Source organism: Ptychodera flava, chromosome 3 (assembly GCF_041260155.1).
Source record: "Ptychodera flava strain L36383 chromosome 3, AS_Pfla_20210202, whole genome shotgun sequence".
In the NCBI taxonomy this organism is placed as follows: domain Eukaryota; kingdom Metazoa; phylum Hemichordata; class Enteropneusta; family Ptychoderidae; genus Ptychodera; species Ptychodera flava.
Genome location: NC_091930.1, coordinates 49,428,665 through 49,450,401, shown reverse-complemented (window position 1 = coordinate 49,450,401; position 21,737 = coordinate 49,428,665). Strand labels below are relative to the sequence as shown.

General features: G+C 38.6%; 1 protein-coding gene across 1 annotated transcript in view; it reads right to left on the bottom strand.

Annotated features, from left to right (window-relative positions):
• Positions 1-5,576, bottom strand: part of LOC139130213 (uncharacterized) — a 6,831-nt gene extending 1,255 nt beyond the window's left edge. Inside the window, exons 1-2 of the mRNA XM_070695960.1 lie at positions 5,339-5,576; positions 1,346-2,366 (exon numbers count right to left, since the gene is read on the bottom strand). Coding sequence (XP_070552061.1) covers positions 1,346-1,460 — 115 coding nt within the window. The 5' untranslated portion in view covers positions 1,461-2,366; positions 5,339-5,576. The remainder of the gene's footprint in view (positions 1-1,345; positions 2,367-5,338) is intronic.
• Between the last annotated feature and the right edge of the window lie 16,161 nt (positions 5,577-21,737).

Below are 21,737 nucleotides of genomic sequence, written 5' to 3'. Positions count from 1 at the left end.
CATACAAGCAAATTATACTCAGTGATATGCGTTTCAGTTGATGTCACCATGGTGTTTGCGTGATGATAAAAATGGGATCACCATATTCTCTGATTTTTTTTGTATTTTTTACAGTGTCATCTATCAAATTATTTATCTTGCTAAATGTGTACATGCATTTCTAGTTCATTGTTTATAACAACAGCAAGGTCAAAAAACAATAAATTGTGCTGTTCCGATAACATAGTAGGGCCTGGAAGGTAGGGATTTTTTTCAATTATTTTTTGAATATACGCATTTTTCAGGGGTTCAAACCCTGCAACTGTTAACAGTTCCCTCATATTGTTAATGTCACATATGTGCAACGATGAATACATGTAACATTATAATTTCAAGCTGTGATTTTCTCTTTATTTCTCCTGTACCTGATTTTAGTTTTTTTTTCTTTCCTTTTTTTTTTAACTTCAGTGTTTATGTATCCCTAAAAACTTCTCGGGTCGGAGGGTAAAATATAGGATAGGTTGGATTATCGGAACAGCACAATTATTTTGTACTAAGCTCATTAACATTTTAGTAAACAATTTCACTTTACATGCCAAGTCAGTAAAATGCAGAATTGAGTCTTATTTTAATATTTATATGCACATTCACCCACTGCGCTTGGACTGTGTATTGTAGCACAGGTTTAGTCAGTGAAACAAAGACACCTGAAGGGTTTCCCACCTCTACTGTCTGTGTTAAAAAACGTTTACAGTATACATATTTTCAGGGATTTTCAAATCTCCAGGTCTGTGTTAAGGGAGAATGTGTCTGGGGATAGATATTCAGACACCAAAACTTTTAGATTTCTTTTCTGATCTATCACTTGTGGGGATTCATTTCAAAGTTCTTGGTGTAACGAAACTTATCAACACCTTAGTTTTCAAAAATCAAAAAAATTTTCTCAATTGAGATGGGATGGTGGCCATTTTTGAATTTCAAATATCACTAAATCTTGGGTATTTTATTTCTCTAGTAACAAAGTTTGCACAGTGACCTCTGATTTTTATGCATGATTTCAAAAGAGAATGGTTGACAGATGCCCTAAGGGGAGTTCTGGCAAAAGTTCAAGTTTTTTCACTTTCAAGGTGCATACCACCTTAAAATACAACATATTGGGCATTTTATGCCTCACTTGGCAGGACATCACAAGGGTTAATATTCAAATACATGTTATTTTTGAATTTCATTTGCTTCCATACTTGAGCTAAAGAAAACATTTTCCCCCTATTATTTGTACATGATGTAAACATCCACCCTATTCATGTTATGGAAAAACAATTTCTGGCTATAAATATGTCAACAGCACAACAATGGTTTTGCTCACCTAACTTGTGTAGAGCTTCAATCTCCTTCCTCAAGGCAAAATTTTCAGTTTTGAGTCTCTTGTTCTCCTCTTGAAGGAGTAGAATGGAGACTGGCCTACTGAGATCAACATCCATGGAGTCTTGCACACGATCCGGAGATGTACTTGGAGTGGTTGAGTTTGAACACAAAGGATTCTGGGAAGAATGACTGACCACACAAGGAGTTGACTTGGGAGGTTCAACGTGGGTCTCACTTGGTTTTGCAGGTACCGTGGCCTGAGAACGGTGCAAAACAACTGCCGGCGACTGAACTGGTGTGTTTTCCTGCCCTGGTACGGATTCAAGTTGCTTTTGATGGCTATTTGGGGAAGGTACGTGTGAATGCCTGGAGGCACATACACATGTGCATTTATGAAGTTGCCTTGGTGTTGGCTGATGTGACTCCACAGTCTGAGTTTCACCTCTGGGAGTACCTTGACCCGACTGTGACCTGTCTAAAAATCCGATCCCTCACATGGAGTCTCCTCTCTCCAGGAACCAAACCAATCCATACGATCCATACGACATGCTGTTGGATTGGCTGGAGGTTGTGGCTTGACTCGCACTTGATCCGAGGCGGCTGAAGCCCTCTTCAGTTCCCAATTATCAAGTTCGCCACTGAATCCTGTCATTTCTGCCATTTTCCTCACCTCTTCCTCACTCAGTCTTCCCTTTCGTGAATTCCGCGATGCTCTATTCAAACCCTCCTCTGCTTTTTTACGAATTTCTCTGTCCCTTTCCTGATTCACTACTGCTATTTTTTTCACCTGACATTCTTCAGACGCATAGCCTGACTTCCTCTTACACAATTTCTTCTCATCTTGACGGTTCACTTTTTCAAGTTCGGCCACCGTTGAACTTGACCTCCAAGCTCTTCCACAATCCCTGCTGTCTTGCAAGGCTCTTTTACCTTCAGACATCAAAGTTGCAACGTGCTCTGACTTGGGTATTCTTGTTAGCAGTTTTCAAAGAGCGCCTGCTTCTGGGTGCAAGACTTCTCACCTAGAAATACAAACAGATTAAATGATACAGTGTTCACATCAAATTCAATCATCTATACTGGTATACATGTGTATTGAAAAAAGCACACCAAGTGACAGCATACAACAAGATTTTGACCAGTTCACAATAAATATGCACCAGCATTAGCAAGTGCACATATAAAGTGAACTGGTCAAAACCTAGTTGTATACTGTTACTCGGTGTACATCATTACAGTATATATTGAAATTCTGGCATGGAACATCATAAAGGGTTTTTTTTCTTGCTGAGAGCTCGCACATGTGCTAGCTGGGGCATATCACGAAAATACAACGGTTATTTTCACGTCTAGACCAATCAGATCGCTGTATTTGCACCATCAATATATATATATATTTGGACTGATCAGAGTGATTGATTTCAAACAAAAAAAACTTTTCTGTTTGTCCATCACATTTTTTTAAAATTCTGTTCTTTTGCCTTTAATTGTTTTGTTAATTACCTTTTTCTGCATGGTTTATCTTTTTTTTTACCTCACGGTACTTTTAACATAGAATGCACATACAGACAGTACTTTAAATATTGAAATTCTGAAAAAATACTTTCCAGGTCCCCTGCCAGTGTGGATTTATTTTAGAGTATTCACAGAAACGTTTTTGAGAAACAAAAATGTGATTTATTTCCCATACAATTAAAGGAACAAAGTCGGCCAATTTTTCATGAATTTTGTTTGATATGAGACACTATTATTGTTTGACATGTTGAAAGATGAATGGGTGACCATGCATATATTCGATCCCGGTTTTAGAAAAGATACTTGAAAGCAACGCGAGAAAGAATAAATGGTCACGACCATTAATTCTTTCTCACGATGGTTTCATTTGTCTAAAACCGGGGTTGAATATATGCACGGTCACCCATTCATTCATTATTTTTCAATATGCCAAACAATAATAGTGTCTCATATCAAATATTCATGAATAATTAATTGGCCGACTTAACCCAGGCCATGGTGGCTGTTTGAAATTGTGTCGTTCTGATAAATTCAAATTGTATGCCCTTCTATGAAGAGTGTAAAACTTTTTGAATACAGTTGGAGCAAAATTTTGACACTGAAATTACCTTCATCTCTTTTGCTTGCAGCAAATTTCCTTTCCGTTTTTATCCTAAACTTTATTTACAGGAGGGTATGGGGTTGGTGTTTGTACATCCCGCATAATTGTATTATCACTTCTATGGTTTGTCCCTATGGTTTAGTGTTTTATGTGCCTGTATGAGGCACAATACATGAATCGCCACGTCCAGAAAGGTCACAGGGTCAATCGAGCCATTGTAGATGAGAAATCACCACAACAAAAACAGTCTCAATAAATTGCGGCCATACGGCAGTCTAGAGGATGTTCACTCATATCATTAGCTGTGGAAACACAGCTATCTGTTGGCAGCTTAGTATGCGTCGCTCTGCGGGTCATCAACCCGCCAGAGATATCAGTGGCAGGGTTGACCTTTTGATGACTCGCGTAGCAACGCACGCTGCCCCGCTAACAGATAGCTGCATTTCCACAGCTATCATTATATCATATGTATATCATTTTCAAGAGATGCAGTTCAATACACATTGTAATTTTGAACCACAGCATTGACCATATTGACCGCATGGTGGCTAGATTGGCCTCAAGAACACTACAATGTAATATGTAGCAAGTTTGTGGTCTTGGTTACCCAGACTGCACTTGGACTCGGAGGCTCTTCCAGCCACCCCCACCCCATCCCCATGAAACTTCCATTCAAAAATCTCGGAGTTTGGATGGTGTATTACATGCCTCGTATATCAAACGTCGGGCACTCCATAGGATTCAATAGTAACGCACCTATGACGTTGCGGGCCGCAAAGTCATCATTGGACTGAAAGTGAACCAAAACTATTTTCAACTTGAAAACTTTTGGATGTAAAAGTCTTGAAATTTCATGTTTTGCACAGAAAATCCGGTTTTTGGAAAATTTCGCATAAAAATATTGATAAACCGCATAACAGTAGTTAAAATATATCAATACGCCATTCAATGGTGAAAATCTTTCTTTCTTTTTAATCGTTTTTTGTCTAAAACGAAAATAAAGCATTTGACTGTAATTTGCCAATAAACGTAAATAGTTTTTATGCAAACTGAGTAAGAGAGGCATGTAATAAAAACATAGCCCAAACAAGGGACTATGTACCCTGGGGGCAGGAGACCATTTGCCCTCCTTATGTCGGGCAAATGGTCACCTACCCTCGGGCCCGTAGTCCCATGTTTGGGCTATAATATATAATATTACACCATCACAGCTTCTAAACACCTCAACCCCTGACCGTTTTGACCCTGTAAGTCACCCCGACCTGGGTCACCTCGACCCCTCCACCCATGTAACCTCAAACCCCCCCCTACCTTTCCTTCGGTTTTACAGAGACAAACTTGTATCATTACCTCGAAAGCAGATTGTCGTCGGTTGTGCTCGATGCTCATAGCACTTTGAAGGCCTTAGTGGAAGCTCAGTGATGCCAGGATCATAGCAAAGCAAGCGGAGGCAGATGCGTTGTATTATTATGCACGGCCACTTTAATATATGCCACGGTCCCTCCCCTCCACAGTTGTGGAGGGACCGTGTATATGCACATGCGCTTGGTCGTTGTGCCTGCATCTTGTGAATTAAAACGGCTAAATTATTGTTACGGAGCTAGCAAATTTTCTCAAAGAAAAACCATAGGCATCATTTACACGATATTAAAATATCATTATGACAGGAAAAGTGAACTAGGTCGAGGTGAACCGTGGGGTACCGGATCGACAAAGGTACTAGGTGCGAATTACTGGAGTCAAAACAAACAGTGGCCGAGGTGACCTGTTCTCCGCGATGCGCATTACCGCCACATTACATATGGGTCAGTTTTTCTCGATGGTCTATGTATGGGTGAACCAAGCAATGGTTCTGCACCAGGCTAGGACTTTACTTACTTGACGAATGGAAGATCACAACACCTTCGTACTCCACACGCCGTTCATTCGATCGGCCGCCGTCATGGAACACTGTCGTCAGAAATTCACGCTTGACATTGAGACCGATTGAAATGTCTCCTTCGTGTAAATTGAAATCACTGGCTCTTTCAACAGTGAAAACCTTGTCGATGGGAAAATAGACAAGCAAGAAGTTTGCCATGATCTGCGCGTTGCTGGATGTTGTTGACTCCTCTCACTTCTTCAGTGATCGCGCCCTAACTGCAATCCAATCTCCTGAATCTCCCGCGGAGACCCAGCGAGTCTCAAATGGGTGAGTGATATGTTTACGACTTGCACGAGAACACTAGTTTTCGCTGAAAGTGGTCGATACATAAAAGACGGATCATGTCATGTTCGCTTTGACTAACATGGGAATATTATAGAAAATTAGTGGCACATTGTAACATCAACCGCACACAGGTTACGTACCATCTCTTACCCTTTTACGGTATATACCCCCCCCCCTCCGGCGCCCGCCCTCTAGCGACGAAAACTTCAAATCTGTACCGTCCTAACCGCTGTTCACCTTGGTTTGAGCCCCTGTGCCCAAACCAAATATTGAGTGTAGACCTGTTTGTATTTAAATTTTGGGAGAAACAGGTTGAATTGAAAATGTTCTGCCACTGGGAAGGACATATGATAGTAGCAATCATACTAAACTTATTAGAAGACTTAGTCGGATCAGTTGATATACCAGCAAAAAAGCAAGATACAGACATCAGTCATCATCTGAGACATGGCATAAGCTGAAACTAGGTCACCTGACTGGTTTCAAGTTGAAGAGATGTAATTAACTAATCTAATACGCTGTTGAAGCACATTAATTCCACTCGGGTTTTTTTGCGAGTTATTTGGAGTGATGAAAGTTAGTCTCATATACTCTACAAATAGGATTGATCAAATTATGTAATGACATGGTTTCATTTGTCATAGTGAGGCCTACTTGTTCATAGAAACCTAAGACTTGTAATTAGTTGTTACTTACCACTCTTTATCATTTGACATCCCTCTAAAATTTATCATTTTTCTGACAAACTGCTGTCATAAGATTTTCTTATTTCTCAACAAATATTTTGTCAGTTTATGAATGCTTATTTGTCGTAAGGGATTGTCCGGCAGATCATCATGAAGCGATAATGCATGCACCAGTAAATTCTAAATGGTGTCGGTGATGGGGATTGAGGGGGTGGGGAGAGGAAGGACCCAAATTCTCTTTACGTGCGCGAAAAACATAAAAGGATATTGTGGTGTGAGCAAAATAAATAGTCAACCAGTTGTATAGAAAAGTGCAAAGAACACCATATGAATTCGCTACATGTCATGACCCCCGAGTAATCACCTGCATTTGGCAAATATATGAAACTCATCATTTTTTGACAAATTTTGATATATGCCAATTTGTACCAGGAAAAATATTGATAAATCGACACTTTCTGAACTATATTCGCACGGTTGTTGCGTTGTACCCTGCATGAAGAAAATGGCACCTATGGTCAAACTACGTATTGGTACTTTGCAAAATGAACGGAAAGTTCGTGTATCTATTATTCATGACGTGGATTTTACACAACGCGTTTGACTTGCTCCAAGTCTGTCGGTATTTCAATATTGGAACAAGGTATAAACTTCAGAGACTGTTGGATTAGTGGTAGGCTGTTGCGTGGAATCTGGGTTCAATAGCCATGGCCAGCCAATCCGCACTTCGGGCGGCTTAAAAGCAAAGCGACTGAGTGCCAGTCTAATAATACATGACACGATTGTACAATCCACGTAGATTTTCATGTTTGCAATTTGATTGTTTTTTATTCACGTTTTTAAATGAGAATCTCTCTCTCTCTCTCTCTCTCTCTCTCTCTCTCTCTCTCTCTCTCTCTCTCTCTCTCTCTCTCTCTCATTATATGCTGTTGATAATCATTGTTTCAACAGTCTGACGGATCCTAAGTTTTAGGGTGCCTAAACGACGATAAATTCTTGTTGCTATATGTTCACCATAAAATGTATTCAAAAATATATTCCATAAATAGCCCTCATTTGATCACAATAACAACGTGAATACATGAACATATGTCTGTTAAAGCCATAATGAATAATTGATATATAATATTGTGACAAGGCATCTGCTATAGATGCGAACGATTAATAATATATATTATTGCCTAAAAACATGGGTTTATGTGCCCGAGAGCAGGTGACAATTCGACGCCAGGAGGGCAAATTGTCTCCTGCTGCGAGGGCACATGAAGCCATGTTTTCAGGCAATAATATTTATTACATGCCTCTTCAATTAAGTTAATGCTATATGACATTTAGTTACGAGCAGGCCATTTTCAAACAATTTTACCATTATCGACCAGCATCAAACAGATTTTAACGAAAGTCAACATAGCTGTGCGCGCATGGATATTTTCATGTAGTGTTAAGCGTCTACATACTTTGACGTCGAAAACATCGAAAGGCTTCACTAGCCCGGGTAACCATGGAAACCGGTCAGTACATCGTTCACCGGCCCGCTAACATCCCGGATGTTCTATTTAAATCAATGCACTGATTTGCATTCACCTCTAGGCATGTAATAAAAGAAATGTGACAAACTAATATTCACCGTACACGTATAAAGCTAGTACACAAATACACATGATGACGCGATTTTGTATCTAACTTTTGAAGATGCTTTGATTAATACGTCCTAGGTTTGATTTTATGCATGTAAAATTCATAAAAGTAACTATGTTGCACCAAAAGACCCGCCATGTTGCTTTGTATTTCTTGCTGATTCGTATAAATACGGAGGTTCATACTTTGACGATTTTATCATTTTCGACAAACTTCAAGTTGGTTTATCTTAGTCCGAGTCGTTCATGTATCAATATATTTGCATAAAAAATTCCTGTATTTTCTCACCTTTCCGGGTGTACGTAGTTCACTAGTGGTTATTGCTGCAGTTAGTGATCCCTTGGCAATTGATTTTGTAGTTATGTTTTGTAGTTGGCTTTTTCGTTAGTTTATACTTGTCATAGAATGTTGTGACGAAATACATGTCTGCAAAGATTCCCAGATTTATGCAAACATTATTTGTGAAAACATTTCTTTTCAATGACGTTAGGCATGTAGATACCGTGCACGAAATGCATTGCTTGTAAATAAGAAGGTCACACAAAGGCAGTTCCGACGGAACTACAAAATCATTCACAAGAAATTACTTCAGTATTTGACAGGGCAGAGTGTACCTATCAAATACAGTAGGGCAAACAACTTCACCTCTTGAAAGTCATGTGTTTTAATTGAAACACTACGTATACACGTGACAAGGATATGTAAAACGTTAATGTAACTTAGACGAAGTCCATGGCAGGACAGATGGATGGATAATGTTGAAATCAAAAGCCTTTTCTGTGGAAGAATCCCCCCTGTATCTTGTAAGTTTTGGATATCCCCCTGCCAGTAGGTTTCCCGGCCAATCACCGGCTGTAACAAATAACCGCCGTTGAACTGCATTTTTAGTAAATATAACCAACTCCGCTGCTGGGCAGACAACTAAAAGTCACTATCAATGACAAGTCAATCGGTAAGTTTACGTTTCAAATGCTATCCAATGCAAGACTTAGTGCGGTTCATTAAGGGGCGACGTCAAAAGATCGATGTTTGAAAAAAAACTTAATTGCTTAAGTTTGGGGGTGGGGGGTTTTTGGCCAAATTAATTTCTGTGCAGTCAAAAACAATTTAAAAAGTCTTTTTGGCAAATTCAAGGCTGTTTTTGTACGTTAAAACCGATCCAGTCACCCGTATTTTTGTTACTTTATAAAGGTTTTCAATTTTTATTTCATTCAATAGTACATTGGTACGTCGTTTGAAAGAATTAGTACAGGGTATGAGTCCGCAATGTTTTTCAATTTTAGGTCAGTTAAGTTAGAAGGGGGTGGGGGGGGGGGTCTGAGGCCAAACTTAAGCAATTAAGTTAGATTTATAATATTGAACTTTGATGTTGCCCCTAACGGTGCACAACAACATATGTGTGTTGTTACTAACTTCCACTATCTATATTGGCGCCTATCATGGTAGGAGATTTAAAACTAATTAAGCTCTGTTGGTTTAGAGCCCAGCTCACAGTTCGAAGGGAGAACATTCAAATATCAACACACCGAGAGCCCTCTGTAGCTATTGACCGGCCTGCTAGTACTACATGAAATCCATGTAGTCCAGAATCAAATGGCTCCTCGATTACGGTCCTTTTCGAGCAGCTGGCTTCCCCTAAGATAATCTTTGCACAAAAATACCGTCATTGTGATTGAATATCTGTTACAACATGCAGATCGAATTCTACACCCAGTGTTTCACACGTTTGCATGACTCGGTGGGTTGGCGTATACCTGTCATCGACAAATTATAATCCCATACTGTAATTGCTGCAAGCGGATTTCCTTGGACGTTAATTAAATTATCAGATCGACATTGGCCATGTGGTTTGCAATAAGTGACGAGTGATAAGTGAGGCACCGTGGACCAGTGGTTAGGGTAACAGACTCACTGTCGGAGGATGGTAAGTTCGAGACCTGGCCCGGTTCAAGTCCTGGTAGGTCCAGAGTAATGTCCTCACTTTCGGAGGACGGCAACAACGATCTCTATAGGGTCGGCAGGTAAAAATAGTGTAGGTCGGGTTTCGAAACAGCACAAGCAATTTTTTTTTGTTCGACCTGATTGCTCTATAAGTCTCCAACACGTACTGTAGCTGTTGACGTGCACTCAATAGTTCGGTCCGAGTACGTTTGTTGTGGCTCTTGTCGGGGCGACACAGCTCTCCTAGCGTTGTTCATGCGTAGTTATTGCTCGTTGTTTGCATACTTCATGAACATTGAATTGCGACGACAAAGGTTTGACATCATCGCTTAGTATAGTAATACTTTAGGCTGCTGTGACAAACATATATCAGACACATTTCTTGCCTGTCTTTAAAGGAAAGACCCCATCGCACAAGATGGCGATGGCAGGTATACCCATTACAACTCAGAGAGACTTGTGACCAACATTCCCATTGTTACTCGTCCCGTTCTTACAAATCGAGACCAATGTCACCTGTGGTCTATGCCTGAGAAGAAGATATGTACACACGTCTATGGGGCGCATAGACGCAGAGCGGAATAGACCACAGGTGACTCTGTCGAGACTGAGAAGTAAAACGAAAACGACGATTTCAATGACATGCTACATATCTTCATTCAGACCGTTTGTCGTTCAGTAGATATCCTTTCGTTCTCAGGAACGGCACTTTATATTTGGCGGTAAATAGTCAAATGACATACCGTGCATTGTGGGAACGCCTCTGGCCTCACGTTTTATTCGACCTTGATGGAAATTGTCAGGTCCTAGCATGCCTGCTCCAAGCCAAAAATAACAGATCTATATATGAAACTTTATACTCTTTAGTAGACAAACTCAGTAGCTTCTACTCAGTATCAAGGGCATGGGTCACGAAAATATTGCCACAACATGTCGTGCCTATCACGTGGGAACTGGGTGAATGAGGGTGAGACCAAGATTGAACAAAGGCAAAAGACTGTTTATTTCGATGTTAGTAAGGGTACAGTTTCTCGGAAACTTACAGATGCCTCACTTCAACTTTTCAATTTGACTCTAAAAAAGCTGCTATAAAAATCGTAATTGACTTCAAATACATATATGGATAATTACTGAAAAAGTGAAATTGTAATCAGTGCTATATAGTAAATCATGTTTAATTATATGTAAAGTCATAAAGCAGTGTTCCACAGTCGCAGGAAAACATGATATAATAGAGGTGATACGTTTAAAGTGTTATCCCTTTCTCTTTATTCTAGCAAGGTACACAGGACACGTCATCTAAAGATTATTGATAAAATATCAGCAACATAGCTAATTCCTTCAGCCGAGTAAGTAGTCAACATCTTGTAAAATACATCAAATTTAAAAAGTGAACCATTATAAATTGAAGACGGGAAAGATTCAAGACAAAAATAGAGATTGATAATTGACATATTCTGATATGTATGTGTACTAACAACTAAATGCTTTCACTTCTAACAATGGTAAATTTTGTCATCTACTCTGGAAGCATCATGGGCCAGTGGCTAGAGCAGTGGACTCACGATCAAAGGATGGTGAGTTCGAGCCCCGGCATGGCTGTGGTGTTGTGTGGTGTTGTGTCCTTGGGCAAGGCACTTTATTCCTCATTGCTTCTCCCCACCCAGGAGTGTTGGGTACCTGGTAGGACAGAGGTTGTTATGTGTGCGTTTAGCTCTGCTGTGCTTATTGGCTGCACATGTGAGCTGTTGTCTGCTCCCCAGGGAGTTGAGTGGTATCATATTAGGTCCAGTGACCAGGGGTAATAATAAAGCGCCTTGATCACATCTACTTGTGGATATGTGCGCTATATAAGAACCAAATATTATTATTAAATATTATTATACTTTAAAATGTATAGATTAACAAAAACACGACTGGAACTAATTTGGGATAATTGGATAGTGAAGTAATGTCGATATAATCTGCAAATGTAACCTAATGTGCTATCCTTTTTAAGTTTCACACTTATTTTAATGAGTCATTGTAATATCGCAACATTCAGCTATGCGGCGCCTGACACTTTTGAGAAATTGGCAAAATATAAAGATCCAATTATCCAAATTAGCTCCAAGCTTGTTCAAAGCTAGCGCTCTTTCCATTTACGAGATGGTAATATAAGTCACACAATGTTCTATGTAATAAAATCACATTACTTTCGACAGACTAAAACTAAACTGTCTTGTGTTGGTTGGAAGATGGTACAACATAAGGTTTTGTTACATATATTTTGTTACACTGACATGGATATAGAATCACCGATAATTCTCCTTTTTCTCATATTTGACTCGGACATGCGCACACTCTGCAGGTCATACTTAATACAGGGGTCACTTTCTCTATATTTTGTTATTTTGAGGTCAACTTGAACTATCATCAAGCTATTGGCATTCCATGTACAAATTTTCAGTCTCGGGAAATAGGTCAAAGAATAGCTTCAACCATTGTGCTCGCCGTTCTGCCTGTTTTAACATACAACTCTTGTGAATATGGTCACGTATGCTAACCATGGAAACACCCTGTTCAAAACCACTAACGACTTTGTTACAATGGCGGAAAAACCCCTTTGTATGCATTGCAACCAACTTTCCGTCACGCGTAAACACAGGGGAGCCCGATGCCCCATGAAACAGATTTGTATGATAGACATGCCTATCAGAATCAGTAGCTTTCTGTTTTACATCATCTTCTACCCATCCACCGGAACTGATATAGATCGGAGCGACTTCTAATGATTCAATATCGAGAGAATAACAATCTGTGTCAACTCGCAGTGGTTTGAAACCGGGGTGGCCGGCGATTGTTAAGGGGGTGTGCCCATTGCTGACTGGCAAGGGTGGTACGAGATGCCCAACCGGACTCGGTAGTTTTATTCTAGGGTCTGGATTAACCGCCAAAACTACGTAATCAAGTTCGTCAGTTTGACTCATAAAGTAAGGTTTGAGACGAACAGAAAAGCGGAGCTCCAGATTCTCAAGTGGAAGCTCTTCTTGCCAACCAAATACAAGTTCAACATTTTTACTTTCAACCTTACAATTCACTATGTTTTGCCATACATGGTAATTTGTGATGATGTAACTTTGGCCTAATCTGAATGCGGTGCCATTTCAATCTTGTTTCCATTTGGCCAATATATCACCGCAATTGCTTTGCTGTACATGGTTATAACTTCAAAATCTTTTTCATTTCAATGTAAGATTTCTCTCTGCCTTTGTGACTAAAGTTTTCCATAATGTACAAATCAATTTTGTTCTTTCTCGCACTGTCACGTCGTTTATCTTCTTTACTTTCAAAATCTAACTCTGGATACTTATTGTGTATTAAGGATTTCAGTACATCAGTTGAAAAATCTTTCAATTTGAATTTACCACTAGATCCAAACCTGATTTTGACTGTCTTCCCATCGTTAGAGGTGTTTCAACAGTACCGGCTCTTGAAACGGGTAAGACACTTTCGCTTTCCTTGCCTCTAGGTGCATTTCCGACGGCTGGGACTTGAGGATCTCTGATGGAATTGGCTTTGATCGTTTTACTGCTGTCGTTTTCATGCTTACTTTCTTTTGGTTTTGAAGTAGAGCCAACTTTTGGTCTGACAGATTGATCTTTGACTTGACGGGTTTTACTCCATCTCAAGTAAAAAGTATTGCCCTTATACGTACTTGGTTTAAGATCTAATCGAACTTTTGTCTCTGCTAAAGTGGTAAGGAAACAATTATCTAGCTCATCTGTCTTGAATCTCCCGTCTTCATTTAAAGCTGTTAGGAATGATTCTCCATCTAAAAAGTCAACACGTAAGTATTGATTTTTGTAGTTACTTCGAGATAACTTTGTCAACTGTTTTTTTTCGATTTCAATGTATTTTGAATCAAATTTTAAAAGGAAGTAATTTTCCTCTTGAGGATAACAACCTTGCTTATAATGTCGCCTGTACTTTGACATCTTGTTATTCTCACCCTTAAAATATTTTAAATTGACTTCTTTCCCTGCAAACCACCCTGCTCGGGCACCCAAATTGGGAACATGCAGCTGGTCTTCCTCTTTGATTTCAGTGGTAAAATTCTCCGGGTCTCGAACAACATCATTGTCTTTAATACCTTCATAAAGAGATGTTTTGCCGAACACTGAATGTCAACGGAGCCTTTGCTTGTTAAAAGTGTAAATTTCACAAGATGGTTCTCCTTTGGCTTTTCCTGTTCGGACACCCTTGCTTGTTTTTCCAGTAACCTGAAAATAATATTACACACATATTGATACCTTCACTAAAACAGAACATGTATGTTGTCAATCATGGATAGTTCAAGAACATACCGGTACATGTACATATTCAGGGCTAGAAATTAGCAGTAGTCCCACGACTACAGACTACCAACTTTGAGGCTACCAAAATCCATGAAATGGTAGCCAACGCAGACTACCAAAGCCTGAGAGGCTGAGACCTGAAATTCAGTCAGTACTTGGCATGCCATGCCAGGTCCATCACTTTGGGGCAAGCTATTGAAATGCAGTCCAACCAAGCTGGACACAGAAAGGCCAAACTATAACTTTATTATGCAAATTACTAAATTCGACTGGTCATGTGGTGGAAGTTCGCAACAAACTTTCAATATCTGAACTGACGTATCAATCATAATTACACAGAAAAAGGAGGCCCTCCTCCCTTCAGAATGCCCATCGTCTGTTTTTAGCATGTCTCAGTCTTGAGAAGATTATATCGTTGTCATGACGACTATCAAAATTTGCATAAAACTCTGGGAGTATAACAGGTCAATAGGTCACCAAATTTTTGAGTATCACTATCGTTCATTAAACCTGTTTTCTGGGTATTACATGATTGTAAAGGTGTGCAATATTTACATCAAATGACTAGAAAATTCATTTTATGGGCAGAATCTAGAAACATTGCCTTTTCTTGTCTGGGTAACGGAAATAAGATATCCCTGAACTGAATTATGCATGGCTTACCAGCCATTGTCCCTGGGCTACCAACTTCAGAAAATGGTAGCCCAAATGGACTACTAAGTTAATTTCTAGCCCATATATATGCATACATACATACATACATAGATTCATCTATACATAGATAGATAGAAAGAGACATACATGCATACTTACATACATACATACATACATACATACATACATACATATGCATACATACATACATAGATAGACAGGTAGATAGAAAGATACATACATACACACACACATACATACATAAATACATACATATTATATAAAGAGATACATACATACACACATACATATGAAGATACATAGGCAGATAGATAAAACGATAGATACATATAGGTAGATGGAGAGATACACACAGGTAAACACACACACACCACACCATACACAAACACACCCACACACATATACATACCTGTCAGCTGAGTTCGGTGCGTTATCACCTCCAAGAGTACAGTCTTCTGTCAATAGAGATCAAAGACATTTTACCATTCTCAGAAACGAAATCACATACTACACTTTGAAGGGGGACTATCACAGCCAAGAATATGTGGCTCTTTACAAACACCATTAGGATATAATCAAGATTTCAACACTTTAATTACAAATGCACATACTATAGTTATGAAAACTTAACAATATTGGGGAAGCTTGTTAACTCTCTATTGAACTTACCGTTCTGGTGGTGGCTGTCATCACGTATCTTCTCTTCTTTTAGATGATGATGTTTATAGTAAATGCGTCTCTAATGTAAAGATAAATTAGTGAGCACATATTGTGACATAGGCCATGAGATGAAATAATGATATTTTATGATATTTGAGCTCTTACTTCAACAAGGAGCACCTACATTTGACACAATACCAAGAAGAACTGTTTTGCATTTTGTGTAACATTGTTCATGGCATATGGCTGCCATCGAGCGCTTTATAATTACTGGAGGGCTCAGTGAATACAAAAATCACTTGAATGTTTGTTTGTTTGTTTGTTTTTTCCTTTGTTGTTGTTGTTGCCGTTGTTGTTTTATGGATATTAGCCACATGTAAGAAAGATGCACTCACGCATAACTCCAGACTGGCTTCTAATATGGTGGTTTTAGAAAACGCGTACTTTAGACAATTCCTTAGCAATTTGGCAGAGAAATACTGTTATAACGTACACTTGTTAAACACTGTAAAGCTTTGATTTATATCACTTTATTCCCTTATTAGAGTGGCTTATTCCAGTTTTTTTATGGCATGGCATCTTGGGTTTGCGGTGTTATCATTTTGAGATTTTTGAAGGGCTACCGTACAAGTTTTCTTCCTTTCTTTCTGTCTAAATATTTTGTTTTGTATAAAATTTGCCTTATCAAGTTTAAGTAATTTGCATACATCATACAGCAAAGCAACACAATACTTTGAATGGCACTTGTCAATAAAGAAAATCCTAAATTATTTACAATTCAAAATAATTAAATTTCATTAAATAGTAACATACTACACATACCTTTAGAATTGAGCTCGTTTCGGTTTCTGACTGTGCGCATGATCAACTTTCCGCTTGACCCCTTTTTGAGCTGACGTCATACTATTCACGTTCAAAGAAGTCTATAATTCAAAAGATGAAATGAAACCATCAGATGTAGAAATAACAGGGATGTAGAAAATTTCAGTTACAGGTGGCAAAAATAAAAAATACAGGCAGTTACAAGTAGTGTATGAACAGTCAACACATAAAGTTTGTGCTAAATGTTCTGTATTTTTCTGAAACTGACAGAATCACATCATTTCTTGTTACTTCTATATAGTAAAATCTTTTCCCGGTGCATGATTGTAATCTCGTTTCTTATTTTGCCCCGTTCTCACGCCATAGGTTGAAGAATGACGTGATTTGGGGGCTCCAGGTTCTCTATGATTTCTGGAATATGGTGGTATACAATTGTGTGATAGAAATCCCGAAATTTGACTAAAAATTCGATTCTTTAAACTCCTGTTTCAGTTTCGTGAGAGAGATGAAAGTTTAAATATTCAATCAGTAGATGCATCAATCAATAGATGCACACTTTTTTCATTGTAGCGGACTATGTATTCTGTTCTACAGCCACAAGCTAGCATAAGTTGTCCCAGTTATGGCAGAGATAATTTATGCAAAGGAATTAATTAAGAAATGGAAGGGCTCCGAATTTTTTTTAAAAACTCACTTGCCATAGGGCAAGTGAATTTTGAATTTCACTTGTCCGGAAGCAACATTCACTTGCCCTGAATTTCAAATGATTTTGGGAGTAAATTTGTATGGTTTTATTCATGCCTTGTAATGGGTGCATTAAGGTAAGTATGAAATAGGCCACTGGCGAATCAATGTGAAACTTTCAGTATCATGAAGTTTACTGCTACCATGTGTATGTGCATAAACTGCAGGGTTCCCCTAAGTCACCAAAGATTAGCCGACTCATTAGCCAAATCAAAAATCTAGTATTTCAAAGTGCTTTAACTTTTACAAGAAATGCACCCACCTGACTTGCCCATTTAACACCAAATATTGTACCAGGTCATGATGACATACAATGACACTGTATGTATTGTTTTATTGAAATACAAATAATTACATGTCCCTAAAAATTTAATTTGTCCCCCATTAAGACCTACTGTTAGTCACTGTGTCCCCATGCTAGCAAAAGCTGGTTGAAACACTGAGCATGTTGTTACACAAGATATTATTTTTGATACAAAAATAAGGACATAAAAATAAACGAATAAGTTACAGCTACTGTTTCTTTACAAGGCATGAATAAAACCATACACATACCTTTGTACCACTAAGGCAAACTGATGTTATTCTCGTCCATTTTGGCAGCGAAGTCTAGTGTTATTTTTCGTAGCCATACTTCATTAACTATTCTGATTGTGTATAGGCTTTTATGATTCGAAACTTTACTTAGTCATATTTAAAGATAAACAAAAACAACGTATGTACTGATTAGATAAAGGGTCGTGACAGATTATGCTATTTTAATTTATATTACAGATACATATTTCCGCCTCATGAAAGGTGTAACGCATATATACCCTCAACGAGGTCACGGCAACTCGGATACTTTCTTCACAACTAGTACATGGCGTATTTGATAAACTTCCATTAACAGAAAATACCTTTCCTGTAGCAGCACAACTGTACAACTACTGATCTTTTGTTAGGTTACAACATGAAACAACTGCGGCTGGTATACAAAAAATTGAAATTGGACAACAAATTCCACGTTCCTGATGGGAATACTGACTCCCAATTCATCGATCATTAACAATAAAATCATCAGAGAGGCGAGAGGAAATAACTATGACCCAACAAGTTACTTTAGGATAAATTGTTTGAATTAAAGATATAAGATAGTATATGATTTGTTACTAGGATAAGCCCTCGATCGTATTTACAGTAGGGTTGTTGCTGAATTTTGTCGTCGTGTTGAGGGGTTATAGTAAAGAAAATAATAACAAAATATGCATATTTATCCCTAATAGTGAATGATCGATGGAAAAAGGGTCATTTCTGATGACATGAAACATTTTAACCAGACTTTCTCGGCATGAACTGTCGGTATGAAAAGTATATTGCTACTGATTTGGCATGAAGACGGCTTTCGCAACGGTTGCAATTATGACATCGATATTTCCCATTCGACCATGGGACTATTTTAACTGGGTCTCCTCTTCCACTCCTCTTCCATTAAACAGCTGTCACTTGCACAGCTTTTATCGAAAATTAACGTGTATCGTCAGAGGGAATATATAAGGATGGGACGCTTACTCAAAATTCCACATAAAACGTAATCTCATTGACAGTTACTTTATACACATTGCAAAGTCATTCTTGCTACTAATTGACGCAACGATGCATACAGATAATAGTAATTTGTGCAATTGTTTAGCGTTAAAGATTAGGTTAGGTTAGGTTAGGTTTCAAAGAATTCCAAAATTACTTTTTTCAGTCAGACTCTACTTTATATAAAAATAGGACCCTGTGATTTTTAAAAGCGCTTGAAGAATTCTCACAGTGAGTAGTGACAGCAAGTGGTGTGAAGCCAATTTATTTTCCAATACTATCGAACATTCTATCTGCCTACTAAATATATGTAGCGCCATCTGAGTAAACAATGCTTACTCACAGTGGAGCTGTAACTTTCGAACGAAATGAAAATGTCCTCTCAAGATATCAGCGATGTTGCTTATTTTTAAAGTACACAGTATGGGTGAGGTTCTGTCACCTCCAGAAGCAGAGTACAATAAAGTATTGAAGCTGTTGAAGAGATGAACCTACGGTCCTGGGAAGCAAGAGTTTTTTGTGGTGTTTGAATCAAGTACATAAAAATGGAATTTTAATTAATTTGTAAATTGAATTTAAAAAAAAAAAGGTTTTCCTCTTTTGGACGATTTAGTATACTTTTGTTGAAGCACGAAACATCCTGTAGTTTAGATTAATTTTGTCTTTTGTTTTCCTTGTTTGATTTCAAAGTCTTTCTGCAGATTTGTAACATTTGGAAGAATGGTTACTTTACTGTAATATTGAATCATGACCCATCAGACGGAACTATCTAACAACTCGCTCGAGCATTGAGAATGGGCTGAAAGAAAACTCACCCTTTTGGCAGGAGTGTGGTTTACTGTTTCTCCTAAACCGAGTTTTATACTTCGATTGCCGCATCCTGAACTAGATTGTGTTTGAGACACATTGGGAATATCCTCCAGTGGCGAATTCAAAACTGTCGAAAGTCTGGAGGTCGACTGTGGGGGCAGACATCCTACTTGATCCACTAAAGTAGCTATGGCAATTAGCCTAAAGTGAACTCTGACCTCAGAGCAACGGCGATTGTGTAACAATACATAGGTCAAAGAACTAATACGGACTCTTGTCATGTATTCTGTTGTAATTGCCGGCCTTGGTTATAGAGATCATTTGACTTTCTTTGTAATATTGAATCTGGTCCTTCGATGATTCTTCGGATAAAGGAGACATGGCCGGGATGAGGGGGGGGGGGGGAGATGGAGAAGGAGAAAACAATCAGAAAGGGGTAGAAGGGTAAGGGGAAGGAGATAGGAACAAAAAATCATGGCACTCAACGTCTTTATAATAAACATTACCTGGTCACTGGTCAAATCGGATTTCCCTTGAACGGTGGCAAGCGTACTTTCTAATTAACTAGCCTAAAGCCCTTTACAATGAAACCCTTTCTTCCCAAATTCTCTGCGCCCCCATGAATGTCTAGAGCAGTATATGATCAATATATTAACAAATATCGGTAAATTCCGGGCGTGAAAGATTTTCTGAGGTCTTTTGTTCGTTTGTTTATTTTTGTCACAACCTAAAATCAAGGCACTGTAACACAAATGTTAACAATATCCCAAAATTACATGCAAGAGACTTTAGGCTTCCTCTGTTCTTAACTTCCGGGGATCTCCAGTAAGCATATTATTTCTATATGTAAAACACAGACTCGCTTATTGAAATCTTTCACGCAACGAGATATTCTGATGACCAACGTTTGATCGATCTTCCTATTAGAAAGAGTCCTTTTATTTGATTTGTTTTCGGGTGCCGTGCACATTTTCATTGCGACAACGGCAGTCATGTCGATTCTCTTCAAAGGCAGCAATCATCACCTGTCTAGCAACAGATTACCATGCTTTAGTTTCGATAAGACCAAAAGCCAATATGGCATAGTGAGTAACAATACTAGGCGGCCAGAACCATCCGCTATGATTTACTATGTATGTGATTGTAGGTAATTCAGTTTCAACGAGGAACACATTTTTCATTCCATTGACCACAAACACTGCATGATACTGTCTGATACAAAGTAAGATACACAGAAATTTCATGAAGAGAGTTCAAACAGCCATTCAGGGCAAATGTCCCTACTTAAGACCGATTAGCTGTGTGTCAGGCTTAACAAATCCTGACCTCACGTAAAATTACTCAAAGGCCTTTAGGAGGGCAAGCTGCAGATGACCTCTGATCATTGAATAAACACAAGTTTTCCTTACGTGCATGCGTGAGCAGTTGTTGCTGTATATGCTTGGGCTACATAGTCATTCAGGTGAATGAACTTCGAAGCTGCAGTTGCCAAGGCCATCAATAAAGGCTTCTGCGGAGGGTGGCAAATTTAGTAAATATGAAGTAACAATTACCTCAATTAAAAAGTATACGCAAATTATTATTTGGGCTCATCCCCTGGTCTAAGAAAATGTATGTTGTGTTGCCGATTTTTTTTTTGTATTTTTTTTCAAGGAGCATTCAATATGATCCTAATGATGCAGCTTCAAAGCTAATTGAAGTGAGAGGAACCTTAAATTTCGAATCCAATATTATTTTGGGTAAATGCTCTACTTAATAATAACGAAAACACTTAAACTGGTGTTTTTGTTTCTATAATGCAGCCAATTCAAACTGCGGTAAGAGTAAACGAAAGTATAGTTAAAGATTTAAAGCTTGTAGCCCGCTAAAGGACTGAATTCGTTCTTGTTTGACCAGAGTTATGAACTTAGTTTGATGTGAAAAGTAGGCACAGGCCATCCTTAGAATAACCATTTTAGCAATACAACAAATACAACCCTATACGGTATCTCCCTTATCTCCTTGTCACAACTTTCAATCTCCTTCATTCTGACTTGAAAAAAGGTTATTTCTTGTCGCTTCAAGACTCTACACAAATCAGAGAGATATAAACAAGCGATACAAATATATCTTTAACATCATACTGCAGCTTCTGGTATACTCTGACGTCGCTAAGTCCACCCCACTCAAACCTGGTTTCCTAAAATGCG